This window comes from Saccostrea echinata, unplaced genomic scaffold (genome assembly GCF_033153115.1).
Source record: "Saccostrea echinata isolate AGI-Se365-2 ecotype Australia unplaced genomic scaffold, CSIRO_AGI_Sech_v1 ptg000064l, whole genome shotgun sequence".
In the NCBI taxonomy this organism is placed as follows: Eukaryota; Metazoa; Mollusca; class Bivalvia; order Ostreida; family Ostreidae; genus Saccostrea; species Saccostrea echinata.
Genome location: NW_026889813.1, coordinates 3105135 through 3129439, shown reverse-complemented (window position 1 = coordinate 3129439; position 24305 = coordinate 3105135). Strand labels below are relative to the sequence as shown.

Below are 24305 nucleotides of genomic sequence, written 5' to 3'. Positions count from 1 at the left end.
AATCTAAATTTACAGCTGGGCACAGTTTACGATTTGGAATCTATATAAAAAGTACAGTAAAAATATAATTACACATTTAATACACAATAACGAAAGGGGGCGTACAAGGCGAGGACAATCCCCGACTCTGGGACAATATATTTCATTTTCAAAGTTCACGGAAAAGTTATATTTTTCTAAAATAATGTTTTCCGTATTGTCATCTTCAACACATTTGGTTCAATTATTTTATTGAATGACTATTTGATTGATAATTTGTTTTTAAATTTGACAGTAAAGCATATTTAGTTGAAAATGGGTTTATTGGAGCCATAAAAAAATGATTTTTGAATATGAATGGATCAAGTCTCCATTTTTCATTAACGTTTTATATTACGGAAAAGTAAATGTAAAATCTATTTCATGTTTCAAAAAATGGAGTCTTAACCCATTCTATATGAAAATCGAACATTTATGAAAAATTTTTACGCTTCAACAAACCGTTTATTTAAATCACACTGACATCAAACAAGACAAGCAAATATCGTAGCGTAGTGGTTAACGCGTTCAGTCTTACGCCTAACCGTGAGCTTTGGAGAGAGTTCGAATCATGCATGAAGCTTTTTTTTTTCCTTTTCACATACCTTAAAAACAATAGTGAAAAATAAATTGTCAATAATTTATTAAACAAAATAAAGGAAACAAATGTGTAAAAGACTATTTTGATAAAATAATTTTTGAAAAATATAACTTTTCATGAACTTTTAGAATTGAAAAATGTCTTTCTAAGAGCGGGGGATCGTCCGCGCCTTGCACGCCTTCATTCTTTTCAAGTTCAACAGTTCAACAGTACCGGGTCACATACATGAACGAACTCGTAACCTAATAAAAATTTCATCATTATTCAGAATATGTCCACTGGGTTATACTTTTAACAACAAACATGGGTTGTAGTGAAAAAGCATTTAACAAAGATACCGCGAAACGGAGTATCCCCTCGCAAAGAGCATATCTATAAATCAAGACAGCTAAGCATTCGACATCTATACCGAAGCAAATTACATAAGGACAAACTTACATACACTCCCAACTCCGTTGCGAGGGGATAATAACTGATAAGACATATAAGTAATTTATTTTGCAACACATCTTTACGATCAGATAGTTGAGACCTGATTCTTCAAAGGAAAATAAAATCTCTGGATATTTCAATCCATGGGCATTTTTGTAGCAAAACTTCTTAGATATTCTTCGAAAGAGGGCAAATAATGCTTATAAGACAAATTGGGTCTGTTTCACAAAAGTACTTATGACTAAGACCAAAATATAATTTTGAGATTAACTTTCTTTTTTAACATTGATTTGAAAATGATTTTAATCCTTTTAAAAATTAATTTAGATAGATATTTTATGCAAGCAATTTTTAACAGAGTCATTGATTTTGCAAGATTATATTATCATTTAAGGTGTTTGATCTTAGTAATAAGTTCTTTTGTAAAACATGCCCCATGGTAAATGTTGCAAGGATTTTTTGAAAATAAAACTTTTAGGTACCATATAAATTGTACCCCCTAAGGTAAATATCGGAAGTCTCAGCAACGTCAAATACAAAATAAAATAATGGTATTAAAAAAAAAACATTGAAAATTTTGTCCATTGTAGAAAACCTTGTAACTTATTTTAATAACTGAATCAAGTTGACAGCATCTTGCTTGAGTCGTCTTTATAAAACAATATTAATGAGTAACCAAATCTATTTCTGCACATCGTTATGGGGATCGACATTCTTTTAAAGTTCTCATACTCCAATTAAATTAATTCTGTCAGAAAGTCTTCATTTTTGTTTTTAACAAACAGTTGCATCAGTGATGCTTGTACTGGCTGATAGACTGCATGTGAAACATTGATCAGCAAAGTACAAAGAAAGTAATAACTCAACAGTAAGGATGTAACAAAAAGTTTTAAATATATTTTGTATTACTTATCATATATATAACTTCTGTTCTGAGTCACATTTATAAAACAAAAAATTTCTTTGTTCAAATACATGCATTGGTGAAACTAATTATAGGTAGGAATTAGCACTGCCCCCTCCCCAAGAAACAAAGGTAAAATGTTAAAGAGTGAATAATGCTTCATCATTTAAAACACACAATGTGTACTTCAAAACATTAAAAATAACAACATGAGCTGTTGAGTTTATTTAAATATTATCCTTTTTATGTCTTATACTAGAAATCAATCCTTGACATTTAACTTTGATAGACCCAATTGACAAGTACATGTAGGCTATACAACTAGATTCTGTAGCAGATTTCCCCCAATTTAACCAGAAAAAGGTATATGTGTATGTTAATATAAGCAAATCAAGAGGAATGAGATACAGAAAAAAATATATAGTGACCTTCAAATATCAACAAAGAGGGTTGAATGTACTTTAAAAGTAAAACAAAAAAGGTATTTAAATCATGTGCCTTTATAATTCAATTGTCATCAGTTCCGCAGTGCAGTTGTTTACTCCTTATTTGTTGATATTATAAAGATGTCAACTCTTCTTACTAGGTTTGTCTGTTTTGGATAGGTAAGCAGGGTCATATATCTGAGCTTAGTTTAGATGTTGTTAATGTATTACCAAGTCTTTGTTTTAAAAAAGCATTTCTGTTTGACATTTAAAGGTCAAAAGTTTTTTGGTCGCACTGATTTCTTTTGTTCCTTGTATCACTCTTGTTACACAAATCCAAAATGACTTTGAAGGGGAGAGAGTGTATGCAAGAGAAATTGTTTTGTCCTCAAACTTACTGTACTGTTATAATACAGACTCCACTCAATGACTCCACAAGACTCCAGTCCACTCAGCTTTTTACCCCAAGCCGCGCAGTAACCTTTGAATTACAGTTTAAACGATTCTACTTACTTTTCGGTTCAATATGTCACATAAAAACCAATGGCATATCAAGTGAGCCTACTTACAGGGACTCACAGAGTTATAAAGAAAAACTTTATTGTAGACGCGCTGCTACCCCTATATTTTTTAATCTATGTTCCAAACGTTACTGTTTGTAATATTTTTATTTCTTTAAATCCAACGGTTTTGAATTTACCATTAATTGAAGACTGGAATTTCAGAATATTAGCTGCAATTGACTTTGTTTACAAAGCTTCACCTATAAATCGCTCTTGTCCTTAGGCGGTAGAGCGCTCGCTCCGTGATCGGAAGGTCGTGTGTTCGAATCAGGGCTGCGACTGACCCAAGTCGTTAAAAAAAAGGTAGCAACTATTCCTTCACCAAGCGATCGGTACTTTGAAGTTATAGTTGCCAGTCCTTCAGATGATACTTTAAAAACCTGGGCCCCGTGTCACGGTAGGCGTTGTCACGATAAAGAACCCTCACTGCTCAATGGTCCTGATTTCCGAGTATAGGTCTTTTGAAGCCCTTCATCGGTATATGGTGACGTCTCTATATGAGTGAAAATTCTCGAACGGGACGTAAAACAATATACAATCAAATAATCAATCAATCCTATGCTTAGGATATATAAAAGTCAATGTCTGAAGGAATACCCCTTCTCCAACTCCTCCCAAAATGAGCCACAATGCAGAACACCGTACCGTATGCTTATCAATTATAACACCTTGCCGAATGCATATTATTTGTTTTCTTTAATGTGGTTTAAAAATGATAATAAGTGTATGTTTATCATTGAATTTTTTCTTTTTTCATTTTAATGTCTTTTTTAATGTAAATCTTATACGGTACTACATTTTCTTTTGTGCTAATTGGCCATGTCCATTCAAAAGTAAGTGTTTACATGATATACTTTCTTTACACCAACGTTGAATTTTAATGAAAAAGAAAAACCGGTATACTTCAAACATTTATTTATGAATTCATGTATATTCCTAAATTCATTGGTTACAGATTTTGTAGATACTGGTACAATATCTTTCAATTTACTGGTATTTATAGGCAGATATCTTGTTGCAATCAATTACCAACTAAAAATACAAAGAGTCATGCAGAGGAGTTTAATTTCGCTCCTCCACAGAACACATGAAGAAGTGTACATAATCCGCAGTATATCTTCACTTTAAATTTGCAATAATACGTTTCTTTACCGCCATGTCACATGTAGGACATTTCATCATGGCGGGGGCACAGTCTGAGCAGCATACCAAGTGTCCACATGGAATAAAAATTAAAGATACATTTTTCTCAAAGCAAACTTTACAAGTTACTTGGTTCCGCAGTTTGCTATTTTCAGCCCTTATCTTACCGATGTCTGAAATGAAAAACATTGAAATAAAACTAGGAACGCTTAGAGGAAGTATACTTCATATTTATTAAAGCAAATTTATTACAGATTGAAATTTGTTAAATCAAACGAAATTTGAAAGAATACTTACCAATTTTAATACCGTCTTGCATGTTGAATGTACACATATATTTATAGAAACTGAAGTTTGCATGGTGTCTGGGTTTATTTTTATGAACAACGCATTCGCTATATGAAATCGGAATTCCCCTATTTAAAAAAAGAAGTATATTGTGTACGTGAAAAATTTTATCAGTAACTGTTTTCCTGTATTAAATGGAGAATAAGTGCACTCAATACATGTAAACAATGAGGAATAAGATCAACAGTGTGTTGCTGACTTCAGTCAGAGACAATTTACTGTGGCTTCATTATTTTCATAAGAATCAAATTTGTTTATGTAAATCTTATATGGTACCAATTTTGATGCACCGAATACGCATTTCGACAAAGTCTCTTCAATGATGCTCATGCCAAAACGTCGGAAATCCGAAATCTATAAATAAAAGAAACTTTGAAGAGCTAAAAAACAAACGAGGATTGTTCGGAAAGTTCTCGGACCATGTCAATCTTCCTTATTTTTTTTTTAAGAAATTTAAAATGGACACATAATCATATGTAAAAATATTTATTTTGTTGATGTGTGACGTTTCATTCCATGTGATTTGATAGAAATGTTAATTAATTTTTAAATCAACATGTTTGAAACCACGGAGCCTACTTAACAACAATGTAACGTAAAAAAAAACATAGCGTCAAAATTTCTCAAAATACTCTCCCTAGTATACATCTCACACAGTATAGCCCAATGCCCACACATTTTAAAAACTTTTTTCTATCACTTGAAATTTATTTTTCCAACAATTGTTTCAGTTGCATAATTTCGTTTGTCAATGTTTAAATTTCTTTCACCGCTTAACTATGCTTTCTCCATCCCTAACAAAAAAGTACTATAGTTAATTATAGTTAACTATAGTTTACTATAGTTAACTATAGTATCAAAGTTTTTTCACTATAGTAAATCAAAGTATTTTTTACTTCGGATTTCAGATCGTTATATTTTTTGTTCTTCATTTCATACATGCACATTTTTTATATTAAATTGAAACATTTTTTGTATATTCACACATTATTTCCAAATTTTACATTACTATTATCGAATTTTAGAGATTTTAATATTTGAAAACTAAAAAAAAGTTTCATAGTAAATCAAAGTATCAAAGTTTTCACTATAGTAAACTATAGTTAACTATAGTAAATTTTTGTAAGGGATATTTCATTTTACAAAATCAGCAACTGTGAAGCGCCTATGTCTTTCCATGACGTTCCAACTTTTTGAAATTTTATTCAGATTTTAACAATTAACCCGTTTCTTCACAGATCGTCCCCGTCCAATACAGAGTCTCTATCACTCAAATAAAGCCTGTGTCATTTACACACTCGCTTTTGACATATTTCCTGCTTCCTCCAGCATTTTCAGAGTTTATTCAAGAGTTTTTTCTCTGGCATAACACAGAACTGAATTGTTAACTGCTGCTCTGTGACGTTCTACAACATCATATTTTTGTCCTTTTCAATGAGGACTACTTATATCTTTTAAACGAAGCAAAGTATTAAGGTATAATTTGGAATATGAATCGATGTAACAGTTCTTAACTAAAAAGTCTAGGAATTTTTTTTCGTTTTTGCTCCTTTTTGCAGAGAATATGACTACAGACATTATTTAGTGTATTGTTTGTAAATTACTAAACCTTGACCGGCTCCGCGATCTGATTTTTGCAGATTTAAATTCTGGATACGTTTGGAATAAATCACGATATTTTAAAATTTTTGATTCGCATTATTTAAACATTTCTACCCTAATTTGGATATAATATGACGTTAAGTAAAAAAGTTATGAAAGAAGTCCGCGAAGTTTCCGAACAACCCTCCTATGATTACATCCACTGAATTTTTTTTCCTTATATTTCTTTATGAAAACCAATTGCTGTTATCAATTCATTAGCAACCATTTTTTTAAAAGCCAAAGTTTCATAGATTTCTCAAGAAGTGTACTCTTTTATCAATGTAACCTACGGATCAATGATATAATATTTTAAGTACTTTCAACCACTTTACAGAAAGAATTTATACAGATATAGATATAAACAATGTATAACGTCTTTAGATGTTTCTTAAGCGGTGTTAAACGATCACTGCAATCATTGCAGAAAAAAATTTAACATAACCTGCTTACGTGGGTTATGTATTTTTCCCCCCAATGTCTCAGTCGTTATCTTTGCATTATAACAAACAAACAGAGCATTTTTTGTTTTAAATGAATTTGTTGATATGCTTTCTTTCCCATTCTCTCATTGATTAACGTTGTAGTTCGCTGACCAACCATGAAAACAATGAAAATGTATGTAAACGAAAAATGAAGAAATCCCAGTGACTGAATGCAAAAGTTGTTTAAAATTCCATTAGTTATTTTCGGTGACAACCTAATTCTTTCATTCATTTAAAATGGCAATGAAACAAAATAGAAAAAAAACTTCAAAAAAGTTTTTATTGATGGCACAATAAACACAAAGTTTACTCTTATTTTTAGAGCATCAACACAAGTGCTAGATATACAATGTATACATTTCAAGTTCTTATAACCCAGTTCTTTAAAAGATTCTCAATACATTTTTTAACCACAGCACAGATCTGTTATTTTGGAAACTTACAAAGCTAAAAAAGATCCTCTGTACAATTTGTTTCCAGTAATACAATTCTAAGATTTCAAATACTCATAGACATTGAAAAACTTCTCGTTGCAAGTTTTGCTTTAATACAAACATAAATCTTGAGACGATTCTCAATATATTTTTTCGCCATAATACAATTTTTTCCTTATAAATCTGAAAAATAATCTCAGTGAGATTTTTTTCTCCTTCTTCCAAATCTATGATGGAAATACTTAAAAATCTTGAAAAAATATTGTCAGTCTATTTTTTGAAAGACGTATTACAAATCTTTATAGCATCATGCAGTTACTAATATTCATGTAATTGAAGATAAGCAATGTGCATTTATTGACTGGGTTCAAGGGCAAAATGCGTTTTGTTGGACCAAAGAACCAAACTGTTTACCTGAGGCCGTCAAGCCAAACGCAAAGTGTTTGGTTCGAGAGTCGAATGTATTTTGTCAGAGAACATTGTCGATAAATGTTGTGTTACATGTACATGTATACCTTTTACTTTTTATTTGGACATATCTTGTGCTGGTTTCCATGTTTGCGATAATTGATAAGATATAATTGTCCCCGCTTACAGTGTGACGTAAATAAAGTCATAGCGGTCCAATATCTCATCAACAGGCCCAGTATCGCAATTAGCGGTTTTTTGTTGAACCGCTCAGTAAAATATTGGAAATGTTAACTTTTTAAGCACAGATTTATATACATGTAGGAAACAATTTTTAAAGGTAAAATAATAATATTTAGCCCCTGATTACAGAAAAGTTAAGCATCTGACGCATTGTCTCGATTTAATAGCTTTCAGAAATATTTATTTATTGGACAACTGAAGATCTATCTACACATTTAGGATTTCCATAGCTTGAAAAATTCTTTAGCGTGTACATATTTTTAGAATGTTTACACATAATATACACATATACCATGTATTGTAATCATTAATTTGTTGAGATTTGTATTTTCGCATAAGCTCTTCTGGTCCTGGTCAGTAGAGCTAAAAAATGTGTCAGCTTTGAAGCTGTAGTTTTAAGACCTCGTAGGGAATGCTGATTTGAGGGGATAGAATCAATGGTTGGTATGCAAATATTTCATCTGTGAAAAATACAGGTTTAATAGGGGTATATTTACTCTGAAGTTGCATCCAACATCCTTGAATAGGATTTTTTCATATTTCAGCGAAAATTGTTCAAGTTGTCTTTAAATGGATCCTCATAAAATAAGTGACAACTGTTGCGTTTAGAGTACCTCAACAATAATGAACACTTATATAAAAAATAACAGTTGTAAACATTTAAAAATATGTAAAAATAAAATCTGAAAAACAGTCGTAAAATTGTATATAAAAATAACATAACCTACAATATCACTTGTAATGACCGTGTAAAGGAAATTATTTACCATATAGCGGGATTTTTCAGCGGGCATGCTCACTTTGGCTTAATTTAGTGGGTTGGTAGAAGCGCGCTAAAATTTTAATCGGCACCAAATTATGTTACACGTTTCCAGCTTCATTGAATACAGTATATGACTGCCAATATTTTTGGCATATCTTTAAGCAAGCAAACCTCAAATTTTATACCAGCTAAAGAACTCCGCTATACGGTAATTTTCTAAACTGCGTTATTTTGCATTTGTACATTCCTCCTTCATTTCATCTACATCAATTTAACAAATCCACAGAAAACTGTGGTCAGCTAACCAAATGCTATAAGATTTGTAAATTCAATCACATCTATCACTTACTCATCATTTTTTAAGTCTGAAATCTTTGTAAACTTGATACTGTAGCACTCTACAATCTGGTGACCACACACTCGACAGAGGCCATATCTTCTTGGGCAGCAAATCTGGCAGACAAGATGCCCACATCCTTTAAAGATGTACTCAGATTTCCTGTCGTTGCACACACAACAATACAGGCGCCGTTTTGACTGGGAAACCTCTTCCTGTAGTTTCTGTGGGTCTTTATTTATGAAAAAACGAAGCTTTCAAAGCATCTTCTGTATGGCGCATGTACATGTACGTTTAATTCTATTTTTATTCTTGTATTCAGAAATTAAAAACCATCCGTTCAGAAAAGACTTGAAATAACAAAATAAAATTATGAAAATGAAATACCTGAAGTTGAATTCTTGTTCAGGATATCGTCAATTTGACATAATGGGGGAATTTTACACGAATCTTCTTTGATCTCTCCATTTTTGATCATTTTTTCTATTTCTTTAAGAATATCGTCTTTGGATAAGTCCTCGTCACCTAAATGGAAATATTTACGTTGCATAATCATTCGAATTACAGTAAGTCTGGAAACACTGGTGATTTAAATAGGAACGTAGGAGTATTCAAACAATAGTACCCCTATCTTACTGTAAACATGAAAATATTTCATATAGGTACAGAATAAAGGTTAAGGTGAAACCGTTATTTTAATAATTTGAAATAATTAAAGTTACCACTATCAATGGAGTTTTATCTACGGTATGTGTTGCACCTTCAGTAAGGTGTGACATTCTCGACGCTACATTTGACGCTCTCAAATAAAAATTCTCATTGGTTGCTAGCTCATCAATATTCATAACATAGCGCAAACATATGTAATAAAGTCAGTTTGAATTATTTTATATTATATGATGCAAATAAAGAAAACAAAACGAGAATTGTAGAGTGTTGATCATTTCTTTCCGCGTGTTGTCATAGCTTACAAAAGTACGCATGAATAAGAGGTCGTATTTCAATGACATTTATTTAAAATTTTAACTTTTTTAAATAATTTACCTATATTTTTCGTGGCAATAATTAAACAGTTCCTCGCATGGGGGGGGGGGGGGGCTGCACTGGAAACGTATAAAGATTCTACAGGTGCAACTTTTTATGGTCATTAGGTAGTTTCCAATACCCAGGTTGCATAGGAATGTTGGTGTCATTTTACAAATTTAGTACCAGACTTATAAGTCAATCAGTGATTTTTGTATGAACCAATATCTTTTAATTAAATAGAACAATGTGATTCCTTAAATGCAATAACATTTTACAACACAAAGTTAAGATAATTTATTCATGAAAGGCGTTAAAAAAATTTTTAATAAGGGATCGAACATTTTCTGGACTAGAATGTTAAAAAGTAAATCTGCAGTTCACAACAAGATAAATCTATGCCGTTTGTGACGTCATTTACGAAGGGGAAAAAGAAGAAAGGGGTAGGTTTTACGAAAAAAGGAACTGTGACGCAAGTACATGTAATTAATAAAATGCAAAACAGAAAATCATTATGATTTGATGACTCGAAAAGGCAGGCAACCTCCGATAAAAAAAACCTCTTTTAATATCAAATCAAAAATACTTAAAATAAAATATCAAAAAATCAGCGTAGTTTGAAAAACATGCAATCCCTTCGCGAGTGACTTACTTGCAATGTTAATCTCTATAATCACCTTGTAAAATATTCAAGAAACATCCGCAAGTATTGTCATGTGTATAAGCTGTTCCATTTAAAGTGTACATGTATACATTTTTAAATGACAAATAGTGTATACTCTTTCAGTATCCTTGTACATGTAATTTTAATTTATATGTATCTAGTTCAAAAAAAAAAACGACAGTAGGACCATGCACAATATCACAGCACCCCTCCCGGTAGATCTTCAATCTCTGAGGCATAAAAATATAGGAATATATAAAGGAATAAAGGACTATCCTGTAGTAGAAAATTATTCCCGTCCTTCACTCTGAGAATGTAATTTTACTAACCAGTCTTTCGAAGGATCCTCTCAGCTGCTCTTGCTATGATACGTGGTTTGAACCCCTCTTGGAAAACCTCTTGTGCAGCATCACTTTTCAAAAGGCCAGCCATTCTCTTCTATTAGTTCAAGTAGAATGCCTAAATAAACAAAGTGAAATGTTGCTAATAAATACACTAAAATAAAAAACAAAAACAAACAGAAAACAGATAGAAATAGGCCACCTATGTGAATCAGGTGACCTGATAAAATGCTTAAGCTCATTTCATAAATCGTCTGAACAAATCATATTTGAAAACAAAACTTTCTAGAACTTAAGTTTAGCTATTAAATACATGTATATTGAACATTTTATAGTGACCATAAACAATGCACGACTAAAAGAATTTTTTTGTCCCTCACCACTTTTATGCTGAGTATGAATTGAGAATTCTGTTGGACGATGATTAATAACTATGCCTGAATGGATCTTAGAAGTCACGTGTGATCTGCACGTAAATTGCGCAATTATTAAAAAAAGGAAGAATAAAACAACTACACCTATAAGTTTGATCAAAAGCATCTATATTATAAGATATAACACGAAGATAAAAACAAACAATCAAACAAAAAAGCATAAATTATTTTTCCAAACCTGTAGCTTTACACGCTCATCAATTCACAAATTCCAATATATAAATATAAACACGTCGGCGCATAAAATGATGTGTCGTTATTTAAACTTGCTGGATTTTCCATTAAAAATCCCCTTTCAAGTACAAGATTCCCGTATTTCTACATTAATTCTGTATTTTCACAAGTAAAATGGATATACTAGTTAAAGAAGGTAATTTAAATTAGATACTTAAACATAATATTTTGTAAAATAGATATTCGATTTTGTTGTTTAGTTTCGGTTTTACAATATGCGACATCTTGTTTACAAGGTCAAATATTGCCTAAATGTGTCACCCATAGAAGCGAACGGACAAGGTTTTTTTTGTTCAAATGTACAATAACACAATAAATTTAATCCTTTGGTCAAACCCGCACAAATACGTCTGATGAATATAGTAAATTACTGAAAACTGAATGAACTTTATCTTCAGATTTATTAGAAGAGAAAAGAACCTTACAAGAACTGACCCTGTGTAAGGTTTGTCTGGACGCCTATGTGTCCTGTGTGTTACTACCGTGTGGACACTTTGTATGTTGTTCTGACTGTGCTCCAGCGATAATAACGTGCCCGATTTGTAGGGGGAAAATCACTGACTTCCTATATGCCAAAGTGGATTGAGAAGAAGGGTGAAGACTTAAACTTTAACTTCCCCAAGTGAAGTAGATATATGTTAAGTTTACTCTTTTGACTGTATAGAGAATTCTGTATATTTTTGAAATATTGTAAGTTATGAATGTTGCGAGAGAGAGAAAATGGATATTTGATTAAATAGCATAAATGTACATTAGAATAAGAGAATTTTAAAAGCTATACAAAGCAATGTTAAAACCAATTTTATGTGGAAAAAAATTTAATGATTTGAGATGTATGTTTTGTAATAAAAAAAAATAACAAGTTTTAAAAGATCTTCATTATTTATTCGTTGTAATAATTAAGAAAGCAATGTCAGCATATAGGAATTTGCTGCCGTTTTATGAATATTAATTAAGGAAATCGGTGAACAACCTCCACGTGCATGTCCGCGGGAGATCATAAAAAACGATAGAAGTACGTTGTCTGAAACAATTTTTTAGATATGAAAATGGTTAATATCGGTTCCTCTTTCAATGAAAGTGGGAGATATTAATTTGGGTCTGTCTGTCTGTCTGTTCGTCTCTCTGTATTTCTGTCTGTTTGTAACACTTTTGTTTCTCCGCAATATCTCGGGACACCTTCGCAATAAAATTTTACGTAACAACTCTCTATGACCTAAAGAAGACCCCTATTGATTTTGAGGTCAAAACATCAAAGGTCAAGGTCATAAATTCTGTCTGTTTTTACAATTTCGTTTCCGCACGATATCTCGAGAAGCCTTTGAGCTTTTGCAATGAAATTTTACGTATCAACTCCCTGTGGCTTAAAAAAGGCCCCTATTCGTTTTGAGGTCAAAAGATCAAAGGCCAAGATCGTAAATCCATACATTCTGTGTGTAACACTTTCGTTTCCAGGTGATATCTCAAGACGTTTCTGAGCTTTTGCAATGAAATTTTATACCATAACTCCCTATGGTCCCGCCCGCTCCTCTCAAATTTCCGCCCCGTTTTTTTTTAAATTTTGTTCAATTTTTTAAAAAGTCAATTGGAAATTTGTTGGCATTGATTACGCTCAAAATTTTAGAGTTACTACGATTGTATATAAAGTCGCGTGGTACTATTTTTAGCACAGGAGCATGTGGAGAGTTATTACAGGTTGTCGGCGGACTTTATATTCTAATTACATATATTATATCTGTTTAGTAAAGGCTAAATTAAACAATATGTGTTGTGTAAAATTTTGACAATATCGAATGTGAATATATACATGTAATTGTGACCTGCTGTTTGCATTTGGTTTGTTTCAAAGTCAAGCGCCTCGTTGGTCTAGGGGTATGATTCTCGCTTTGGATGCGAGTGGTCTCGGGGTTCCTTCGATTTACTAAATGCTGGTATTCATCATATGAAATGAAAAAGTTATGACGTCTAGCATGTACAAACTTTCTCATAAAATCATTATTACAGTTTGATAAATATTTTGTTTAAAAATCTCTTCTGTACACTTTTTAAAGAATAAGCAATGAAATATATATATATATATATATATATATATATATATATATATATATATATATATATATATATATATATATATCATCATCATCATCATCATCATCATACGATCATGTCAGTTAACTGATTCTATTAATAATAATAATTAAAAAACTCAAATAACTACACTTGACACCATTCAGAGAGATATACGAAACTTAACAACTACGATTTTGTGCCTCATGAAAACGATTCTGTATTCCATTCAAATAGATTTTTTTCTGTAATAGTGGTACATTTTATTTTGACCCCATTTATGGCAAGAACTATTGAGTTCTCCAGCCTATATTTTGATTAACTTATTTTCTCATTTTGCATGTGATCTGAGGATTTGAAAATTTGTTTTAAAACAAAATCATCATAACTTTGACCAAGAAGAAAATACAGTTTTATTCTCGAATATACACAAAGTGACCGATCATATCACTTTAATATCAACGTGTATCATACTTTCATTACTGTATACAAAGAAAGACAATTTTCAAAAAACGACATTGATAAGATGCATCATTATAAATTACTTTTAGGATAATGGTTCAATTATCAATAAAATTCCACCAATCATTCATCTACAATGGTCAAATTACTTTGAATCGTTCCGCTTTGTTCAGTTAGTGTGTTTTCTGTCACATTTCCATTAAGGGACTGCGTTGTATTGACCAGGGCCTCCAGAATTTCTAATTCAGTTGGTGTTGCTGTTGTATTGAATAGCCTTCCTTGATCTTCTGAAGAAGATATCAACGTTTTTTCAGTGATACAGTAAGGCGCATGCGCTTGGGTGTATCCGTAAAACTCTCCGCGAAACCTTTGATCAACATCATATCCCATGTGAGTACAATTATCTTGGGTACAAAGTTCATTAAAGAAAGCGTCCTTTGTGCAGGAACACAATAAAAATTTGCATTCAGATAAAATGGATTCTATGTAGAGTTGAATGGAACGCTCATGACTGCAGGGAAAAAGTCTTTGTGCATCTGGAAAAAAAACAGAGAGCAATAGACTTTTGGCTTTCCATGCTTAATTTGTTGATTCGTATATTCTACACATTTAGATATAGTATACCACATGTTTTTAATAGGATCTGGATAAATAACTACTAATAAAATCATTATTCTTTAAGGTATTGTTACACTCAGAGTACATTTGTCAAGGCTTTTAAATGAAAATTTTCCAATTTATTCAAAATTGAACCGTATGTGTACTTAAACAAGAGGCCCATGGGCCACAACGCTCACCTGAGTAACTTTGGCCTTGCTGTTTTTCACCCGATTTCCCCCTTGTGATACCTATTGTGGCCCCGCCCTACCCCAGGGGTCATGATTTGAACAATTTAGAATCTACACTACCCCAGGATGCTTCCACATAAGTTTCAGCTTTTCTGGCCCAGTGGTTCTTGAGAAGAAGATTTTTAAAGATATTTTCTACATATTTCAATGTAAAACTTGGATTCCCTATTGTGGCCCCGCCCTACCCCTGGGGGTCATGGTTTTATTAATTTAGAATCTACACTACCCCAGGATGCTTCCACATAAGTTTCAGCTTTTCTGGCCCAGTGGTTCTTGAGAACAAGATTTTTAAAGATTTTTTCTACATATTTCAATGTAAAACTTGGATTCCCTATTGTGGCCCCGCCCTACCCCAGGGGTCATGATTTGAACAATTTAGAATCTACACTACCCAAGGATGCTTCCACATAAGTTTCAGCTTTTCTGGCCCAGTGGTTCTTGAGAAGAAGATTTTTAAAGATATTTTCTACATATTTCAATGTAAAACTTGGATTCCCTATTGTGGCCCCGCCCTACCCCTGGGGGTCATGGTTTTTACAATTTAGAATCTACACTACCCCAGGATGCTTCCACATAAGTTTCAGCTTTTCTGGCCCAGTGGTTCTTGAGAAGAAGATTTTTAAAGATTTTTTTCTACATTTTTCAATGTAAAACTTGGATTCCCTATTGTGGCCCCGCCCTACCCCCGGGGGTCATGATTTTAACAATTTAGAATCTACACTACCCCAGGATGCTTCCACATAAGTTTCAGCTTTTCTGGCCCAGTGGTTCTTGAGAAGAAGATTTTTAAAGATTTTTTCTACATTTTTCAATGTAAAACTTGGATTCCCTATTGTGGCCCCGCCCTACCCCCGGGGGTCATGCTTTTAACAATTTAGAATCTACACTACCCCAGGATGCTTCCACATAAGTTTCAGCTTTTCTGGCCCAGTGGTTCTTGAGAACAAGATTTTTAAAGATTTTTTCTACATTTTTCAATGTAAAACTTGGATTCCCTATTGTGGCCCCGCCCTACCCCCGGGGGTCATGATTTTAACAATTTAGAATCTACACTACCCCAGGATGCTTTCACATAAGTTTCAGTTTTTCTGGCCAAGTGGTTCTTGAGAAGAAGATTTTTTAATGACCCAACCCTATTTTTGTCTTTTCTTGATTATCTCCCCTTGGAAGGGGGCTTGGCCCTTTATTTTAACAATTTAAACTCCCCTTCACCCAAGGATGCTTTGTACCAAGTTTGGTTAAAATTGGCCCAGTGGTTCTTGAGAAGAAGTTGAAAATGTGAAAAGTTTACAGACGGACGGACGGACAGACAGACGGACGGACGGACGGACGGACGGACGACGGACAACGGGTGATCAGAAAAGCTCACTTGAGCTTTCAGCTCAGGTGAGCTAAAAACGGGCTTCATATTTTAGCGGCTTTGGCGCAGACAACGATGCGCTAATTCATGAATACCGCTAAGAAATCATTTATAAATACAATGTACGGCAAGGACATGTATAGCACTAATTCATGATTTCTCAAACAACTCCATACCTAGTGATTGCGCTAAATGTTGAATACGCCAACTTATGTACACGTACAGTATTATGAAACTTCAAAATCGCCACTTTTTGGTTGAATTAGTTTTCAGTGTTGACTTCTTTTCCGAAGGAGGTATAATTTCGTTAATCAAATGCCAAAAATAAATCAAATAAATAGTTAATAGGTACAGTTTTAGTCACCAACTGACGTTAAAATATCGTAAAAAGATTTTATATTATTCCAATAGGTGGCGACTACATACCTTCAACTCTAAACTTGATTAAGGTGTCAGCGATCCTCAGAGCGGACTGGTTACATCCGGGTTGCACCTCTCCACCATTTGGGAAAAAGTCAATGTCCCCACAGTGGTTATTCATCCCAAGACCTGTGTATCAAAACTTTAAATATTGTATTCAAAATCGAAAAATGTTCTAGAAAACTTTATGAGAGAATTCATTTTATAAATTTGAAAATGCCTTAAAGAATACTGTATCCGTTGCATGTATTCAGTCAGTAACTAGTGTACGTTTATTTTTTTCCAAACAAAAATTATATACAAAATTTGTGTTATGTTTAAATCAGTGTCAAAATCAATGGGTTTGTTTTTAGAGTTACAGACATATTTATTTTATACTCCTTGTGTTCTCGACTTAAGATCATTCCTCCAGGGCAATGTCTGACTTTTCCAAAGGAGCAAACAAACGCTATTGATAAGTAACTCATAAAGCTGACAGTTGCCTGATTGGAAAAAACAAACGATAAACTCTATTCTCCATACCTCGATAACACGCAATCGCTGTAATTTGTATCAGAAAAATAAATCAAAGAATATGTCTATCTATAATCATGACCGGTTGTGACTCCTAATACACGGTCGTTATTGATTCCAAGTCTGAATAAAACAAATAATAATTGCCACCCTCAAAAGCCGCTAGAATACAACAAAATATCATACGGTGAAATGGCAAAGCTTTCCATTCAACACCTACCTAAATTGAACGCTCCCCCTGTATCGGTGTGAATGACGTCCACGAAACTAGCGTCATTGGCGTCAAGTCTAGCCTTGGGATGGTATTTATCAAACAGGGGTCCTGCTGGGTCAAGTCCTATAGAAAACCATATGCTTATAAAAGCTTAAAGGGAATATATGTTTCACTAGCCTTGATTGATGATGAATTTATTTGAAACAAAAAGGTTGGAAAAATCAATAAGGATTTTTCTTTCAAGTTTATGTTAATAAAGGTGGTTTCGTGGTGTTATTTAATAGAAAAAAGCAATACAAACTGAAAAAAGAGTTATTTTCCTGCACATGAAAAAGCTATTTTTCTTTCATATGTTATGACAGATAGCATTTTTAAATAATCTCTCCAATATTTGTTCATATTTTGCACAAACCAGACCTTCTATTTAGCCAGATAACGTGGCTAGTACTAGTGTCAAAGCAAATCTCAAATAATTAAGATATTCAGACGATATATTTCGTCAGTAATTATTCATTGGAATTGTCAATGTTACATTACTTGTATAAATCACAGAGTATAGCCAAAACAAATTTCATTTATTTGAATTATTTCATGATAAATACATGGATACTAGATTTAAATATCTCCAATAAAGTTACTAAACCACTAGAAATACTGCAGCAGGACCAGAGATGAAATATAAAGCTAATGCATATTTTTGTTAGTTTGAAGGAACGAAAATGCAGAAAGATTGATTTGGGGAGGGGAAAACACTTTCATAATTACCAAACAAGCTTTGAATATGAAAATCAAATTGCTTACTTGGGCAGACAAGAATTTCTTAACCTGTAATATGTCCTATCTTTCCTCTTGTCCAGGCTCCAGCAAATCCTGCTATCTGTGCTCCTAAACTGTGTCCTATGATGTGAACCATTGATAGATCAGGTACCATAGTGGATATCAGGCGACCTAAGTAGGCTCCTACAGTTCTTGTATTTGAGGCAGCAATCATATAATTCAAATGTTTTGCTCCTTTACCCCAGTCAACAATCACAACATTGATGTCCTCCTTTGTGAGAAGAAAAATATAATTTTAAACAAACAGCATTATTGTGGGACGTGTTCTATTATCTTGCACTAGAAATAAAAGGGTCTTCGCGCTACAGTGACGTTTTCTTCTGTGTCCCGTTTAAGTTCTATAATTAGTCTTTATATAATCTAAAATTTGAAGATAAGGAACAGTGGTCAATTTTATAAATCCAGTAAACAAAACATATCGTGAACAAGGCCAAATAATGGAGCCCTGGAAACACCACAGGTGGGACCAGGTGCCTAGGAAGAGTAAGCTGTCCAACCCCGCCGTGTGAACCCTATGTATTGATCAGGTTTATACGGAGTCCTCAGTAGTCAAATTTAGTATAAAAGCAATGGTTAAACAAATTACATCAAACATGTCAGACAAGATACGACCCAAGGATAAGTTGTATTTACAAACAATGTCGTTATAACGACCTAAAAATTTTTGAAATTTTTGAGTAAATTTTGCTTCCTAAGAATATAAAAACAGGTCGGTTGATAAAAGGGAATAATTAACAACCATCAGAATTTCAAATTATTGGAAGACCTGGTCTCGAAAGATACGAAAGTTATTTCCTATGAGGAACTCATAGGAGCATCTTTTGTAATATAAACTTTAGAGTACTTGCATGTGGAATCAGAATGATTTTTAACAAAATAATTTTCAAGATAACCAAATCAAAATGTGAAAATTTGCGAGGCCCATTTATATTGAGGAAGCAGTTGTTTATGATGTCAAATTCCTGTTCTTTATTTTGTCTTGAAGAATGAAGAATGGTCGTATAAAGCATAGAAAATTTTATATATATATATATATATATATATATATATATATATATATATATATATATATATATATATATATATATATATATATATATATATATATATATATATTAGGGATGTCAACGAATATTCGAACATTCGAATATTCATTCGATGAGTTGATATTCGAATATGAATTTAAGATTCGAATATTCGGTGTTTTTCAGATTTCATAAAAAGAAGTACTGTGATTAATAATTTTTTATTAGAACGCTGCTGGACTTCTTCCTGTTTCATTTACTAGCGATCAATTTCGATCTATACTTTCTTATCTTATAGATCTACTACATTATTTTGTTTTGAGTAAGGTTTAAAAAATTATAAAATAATGTTTTATGTATAATACAAAACGTACTTTCATAGTTTTTTTTTTTTTTAATTTTAGTTAAATACGATCGGATCTAGAATCAAGGACAACAAAATTAAAACCTTCTTAGAATGTCTAAAAGACCTGAAGAGTATACTTATCAAAACAAATTTAATTGATCATTGAATGAATGTTTGTAATTAATATTGTAAAGGGCTCAATTTCAGAAATAAATGTTTAAATTACTTGATTCTCTCGGGTTGTACTTAATCCTGAATTTTATATTCATTATCGGGAAATTAGTTAATTACCTAGGAAAATTGTCTATGGAAAATTTGTTTATATTCTAAAAACATTGTGTCAAAGATTATAATCATATCTCTTACTAGGCTGATAATTATAATGAATTACACGTATTGAAATCTAAACAGTATACGACTATCCTGCCTTTGGTAAGATGACTGGTTCCTCAGTTGGAACTACTATAAATACACATGTATCATTTGCTAAAATTATACTTTTCTACATTTAAATCAGTTATTTATTTCAAACATTGACAAATATCAAATGGAATTCCTTATTGTACAACTACAAAACTCTTCATACATTTTTACTTCCAATATAAGATTACCTACTTTAAACTTTTCATGAGAGTAGGATATGCATATTTACATGTAAAATAAACCAGAATCTATTTATTTTATCGAATATTCGAATATATTCGAATACTTTCATTGAGTATTCGAATATGAATTATGGACAAAATTGACATCCTTAAATTATATATATATATATATATATAAAAATATATATATATATATATATATATATATATATATATATATATATATATATATATATATATATATATATATATATATATATATATAAAACATATGTTATGATTCATTTGGTGTTTGAAAAGTTTTGAGATTTTGAATTTTCCAAAAGTACTGGGGAGTTTTATTTTAAGAATCCAAATTTGATTTACACCACTTCTTGAATATGTAGTTGTACAATAGTCTGATGTTTTTCCTTTACATCAGTAAATGTTTTGATGAGGAGTGAGGATAAAGTTTGGATGAAAATTTACTGGACCCTGCAATGTGTCTTGGTTTGTAAGGATTTTGTGTGGAATTTTGGAATCCAGTATAGTTACAGTAAATCACATTCACTTCCATTGATTAGAATTTTAAAAGCATAAAACAGACAGGTAAATTTGAGGAATTTTATCTTTTGAAAGGGAAATCTTAGAATTCGTTGGATTACCAGATGTAGAATTAATACCGAGGTCTTCTAAAATGCAGTTGAAATAATGAAAATCTTACAACAAAGTATATAGGTTACATGTACAAGCTTTGTCAGCTGGAACCAAAACATATTTTTATGTAGTCTTTCCAGTTCTTTAATTACTTTTGGTCTACTGAAAACGGAAGGATATGTCTTTTAAGTTTCAAATGGAATAAATTGTTTTATTGAAATATGTTATTAGATGGAATCGAAATATGTTAAAATGCCAACACACACACACTCATTCTCTCTCTCTCTCTCTCTCTCTCTCTCTCTCTCTCTCTCTCTCTCCAACAGTTTCAAGGGCACAGAGGAAAGGTTAGTGCGAGGTTTAGTGTGATGTAGACCTACTGTGATGTAGACCTAATTGCTTATTGACGAAAAGGAATTATAGCGAATCAAATGAAACATCATGTATATATGGCTTATTGAATGAACGATGTCCATGATTGCGCTTACGTCTTGGTGTTCTATTAAAAAAATAATCATATTCACATTGGTACACTGCGGGCTTGAAAGATTTCCTACATTATTGATGTAGTCTTTGCATTCATATGGAAATGCAGTTCTTAAACATTTTTTGTGTTTGCAGAAATTCATTTTTTTCACAAATGAATACTAAACAAATTTACCCATTTCTAAATGCATTGACCATACTCTTACTTTTTTACTCTTTGGTGTTAACCTTTGTTTTATTTTAATGGAAATTCATTTGTATTTTACTTTAACTATCCCTCACTTACAGGCAAATATAAAAACTGTATTGTTAATATTATTAGATTTATCTTTAAAAACATGCGCTTTGATGCCTATATAATAAATTTCAAAATGAATTGGTTCATTAAACAGAAAGACTGCACTCGAATTCGTACAATTAGTAGTACAAACAAAGATATTTGTCAGAAAAATTGATCCTAGCTTTGGTGTTCAAGTCTGCAGTCATGTATACAAAAGTATCATGTGAATTCTAACCTTTTGCAAGATGTTCTCCTTCATCTTTAAAATCCATGCATTTTCTCCATTGTCGTTAAACCCATGAATAAGGAAAACTATTTTCTTTCCAGGATCATAATGAGTGGAAGTCCTTTTCTCATCCAAAAGTATGCCGTTCAGCAGTTCTGGTACTTCGTTATCAAACCGTCTGTACAGTTTGAAATTGACATTCATACCATGTTTTCCAGGGGAATTCGGCAGGATATCAAAGTGTGCAAATGGTTCTTCTTTATTGTAACATCCTATTTTGTCGTTTTTATAACATACATCCGGGAATATAAGACCTATTTCAAAAGATCAGTTTCTTTAATACACTTGTAATTCTCGAACTTTATCCCCCATAAATTAAACAGCTCAAAAGACATCTGACAAAGACATTTTGAAAAAAAAAAAAAAAAAAAAAAAAAAAACATCTATTTAAGCTGCTAAAATACGTATGTGTTGTTTGAAAATGACTTATTCAATTTTAAAATTAAATTTCTTATTAATTTTTAAATTCATTTTTTTAAATCAAAATAAAGTGAACTTTAATCATTGGCAATTTTTAAAAGTATATCAATTAATTAATTAATGAAATAATTTTACTCACGCAAAGCACTGTAAGTCCACCAAAATTTACCGTACCACATTTTAAGGATTTTACAAGAAATTATAACTGTTTTATTTGAGAAATTTTGTAAAATTTATGAGCATAACACAGACCATCCTCTGTAATTTCTTTGATAACACATTATTTATTCTCTAGGGTTTACATGTATACATACGTGAAAAACTAAAATTTAAATCTTTGCTGTTCCTACACCTGGATCTGATATTATCAGGAATAATCTTTTAAGAATAAAAACAAGTACATTGTTTTCAAACTTAAGGCAATACAAATGGCGCTTCAAATTCAAAATATGCAAATCATCATCATTACATATGTTGTGTTTTCCCCTCGAGAAATGAATTATAAAGGTCATTTAACAACAAACAAAGCTAAATACATTAAATACTTTCTGTTTAAATTTTCGATCTGAAGAGTACTAAAATGACACATTTTTTCCGTCGGCCAATATCTAAAATATGTAAATTTGTTCTCTTGATTTATAACGATTTCGATTTCTAGTTTCCTTTTGCAAGAAACGTGGCATGCAATTCATGGATTACAGTACTTAAAGTCCGGACCTCTCAGACGAGGTATGTACAAATCGAAGAAGCCAGCTCTTCGTCTCTCAGCTTCTAAAATTAATCTTAAGATCACACTTATGATAAGCGATGTATCTGAATCTATATCGTTTACGTCAAATACATGTAGGTGCTACCTGTATAGTATTACTAAACCTCTCTTAGATCGATCCTTACTTTACCTTCTTTGAGACATTATTGATGTTATCAGAACAAAATGTGTACGCATAACAAGAATGATATGCAAGAAATACAACATCATAAGTCTTCAGATTTTCACACAAATTACTTGTTACCTTGTATTTATCATTGCATGCTTTTTTTCTATGCTGAAAGGAAAAAGAGACGCATAGTAAACTTTTAAGTAGATTTGAGCTTTTTACGAAGCATTTTCAATATTGTTATCATTCTTTTAAACTTATCTTTACTTAACAAGGAACTAAAATCTTTGTGATTTTGACTAATAATTCATGAGTTATTGAAGTTCATATGAAGGTACCGCACCCCCCACCCCCCACCCCCCACCCCCAAAAAAAGTGAAAATAGAATTCTCATTATCTCCCGCGTGCATCTGTCACAGCTTTGATTCTCCTCTGCATGGAGTTCATCAGTGCATCTATCTTTCTTTAATAGGGATAATATTCAACCCTTCCGACAGGGCAACCCTTAGTTTAGTTAGAGGATTCCAAAGCCCTCAAAACCCTATACCATCCAGTTAGTCCCACAGATTTTAGATGGAAACAAAGATAGAGTTTAAGGACGCCAGTCGATTCGGTAAATGAGAATGTTTGCAAGAAAGTTTTGACAAACTCTGGCTACTTTTTCCCACGGGGTGAACATGCTAAACAAATTAGGCATATACGCATACAGTGTACGTGAGCGGGTGAGAGTAATATATAACGACTTAAAGGTGCTTAGACACAGATTTGAACTTGATATTTTGTCAAATTTTCTGTATAATATCACGACTTATATATTGCAATAGCATTTCACACGAAAATATAATTAAAAACTTATTTTATCTGGAAATTATTGGAACTACGAATTCCGGGACGCGTTTGATTAACACATCTTTGCACTTACACAAATTTTAACTTTATCCTTAATATTTAAGAAAAGAAGCGATTTTGTTATGTATTAATGAAAAATATTACATCTATAATCCAGAAAATTCAGAGTAGAAATGTTTAAAAGCAAAACCAAATCACCAGTATTGTCAGTCCGTGCTATGTGATGTGTACAGAGTTTAACAAATTGAACACACCCGTGAAACGTAAACTGTTTTTGTAAACAGGGCTCGAGCTCTGTTATCGTTAATGTTTACGATTCACCAGGTGTGTTC

General features: G+C 32.2%; 2 protein-coding genes and 2 long non-coding RNA genes across 4 annotated transcripts; 1 reads left to right on the top strand and 3 right to left on the bottom strand.

The window, feature by feature from the left end:
• Positions 1-3841: 3841 nt before the first annotated feature.
• Positions 3842-4466, bottom strand: LOC133175853 (uncharacterized). Its single transcript, XR_009719332.1, has 2 exons — positions 4384-4466; positions 3842-4259 (listed from the first exon to the last, which is right to left on the bottom strand). It is a non-coding gene; the product is annotated as an uncharacterized LOC133175853 (long non-coding RNA).
• A 2387-nt stretch (positions 4467-6853) lies between these two features.
• On the bottom strand, positions 6854-11415 carry LOC133175849 (E3 ubiquitin-protein ligase mib1-like). Its single transcript, XM_061310978.1, has 4 exons — positions 11386-11415; positions 10762-10891; positions 9133-9270; positions 6854-8977 (listed from the first exon to the last, which is right to left on the bottom strand). Exons 2-4 carry the CDS (start codon positions 10862-10864, stop codon positions 8754-8756), a joined length of 465 nt encoding a protein of 154 aa, XP_061166962.1. The 5' UTR covers positions 10865-10891; positions 11386-11415; the 3' UTR covers positions 6854-8753.
• Positions 11416-11510: 95 nt separating this feature from the next.
• Positions 11511-12312, top strand: LOC133175904 (uncharacterized). The gene is made up of 2 exons (XR_009719346.1): positions 11511-11577; positions 11840-12312. It is a non-coding gene; the product is annotated as an uncharacterized LOC133175904 (long non-coding RNA).
• A 1641-nt stretch (positions 12313-13953) lies between these two features.
• On the bottom strand, positions 13954-22465 carry LOC133175848 (pancreatic triacylglycerol lipase-like). The gene is made up of 6 exons (XM_061310977.1): positions 22386-22465; positions 21776-22080; positions 18151-18373; positions 17332-17448; positions 16605-16727; positions 13954-14506 (listed from the first exon to the last, which is right to left on the bottom strand). Exons 1-6 carry the CDS (start codon positions 22423-22425, stop codon positions 14094-14096), a joined length of 1221 nt encoding a protein of 406 aa, XP_061166961.1. The 5' UTR covers positions 22426-22465; the 3' UTR covers positions 13954-14093.
• Positions 22466-24305: the final 1840 nt, after the last annotated feature.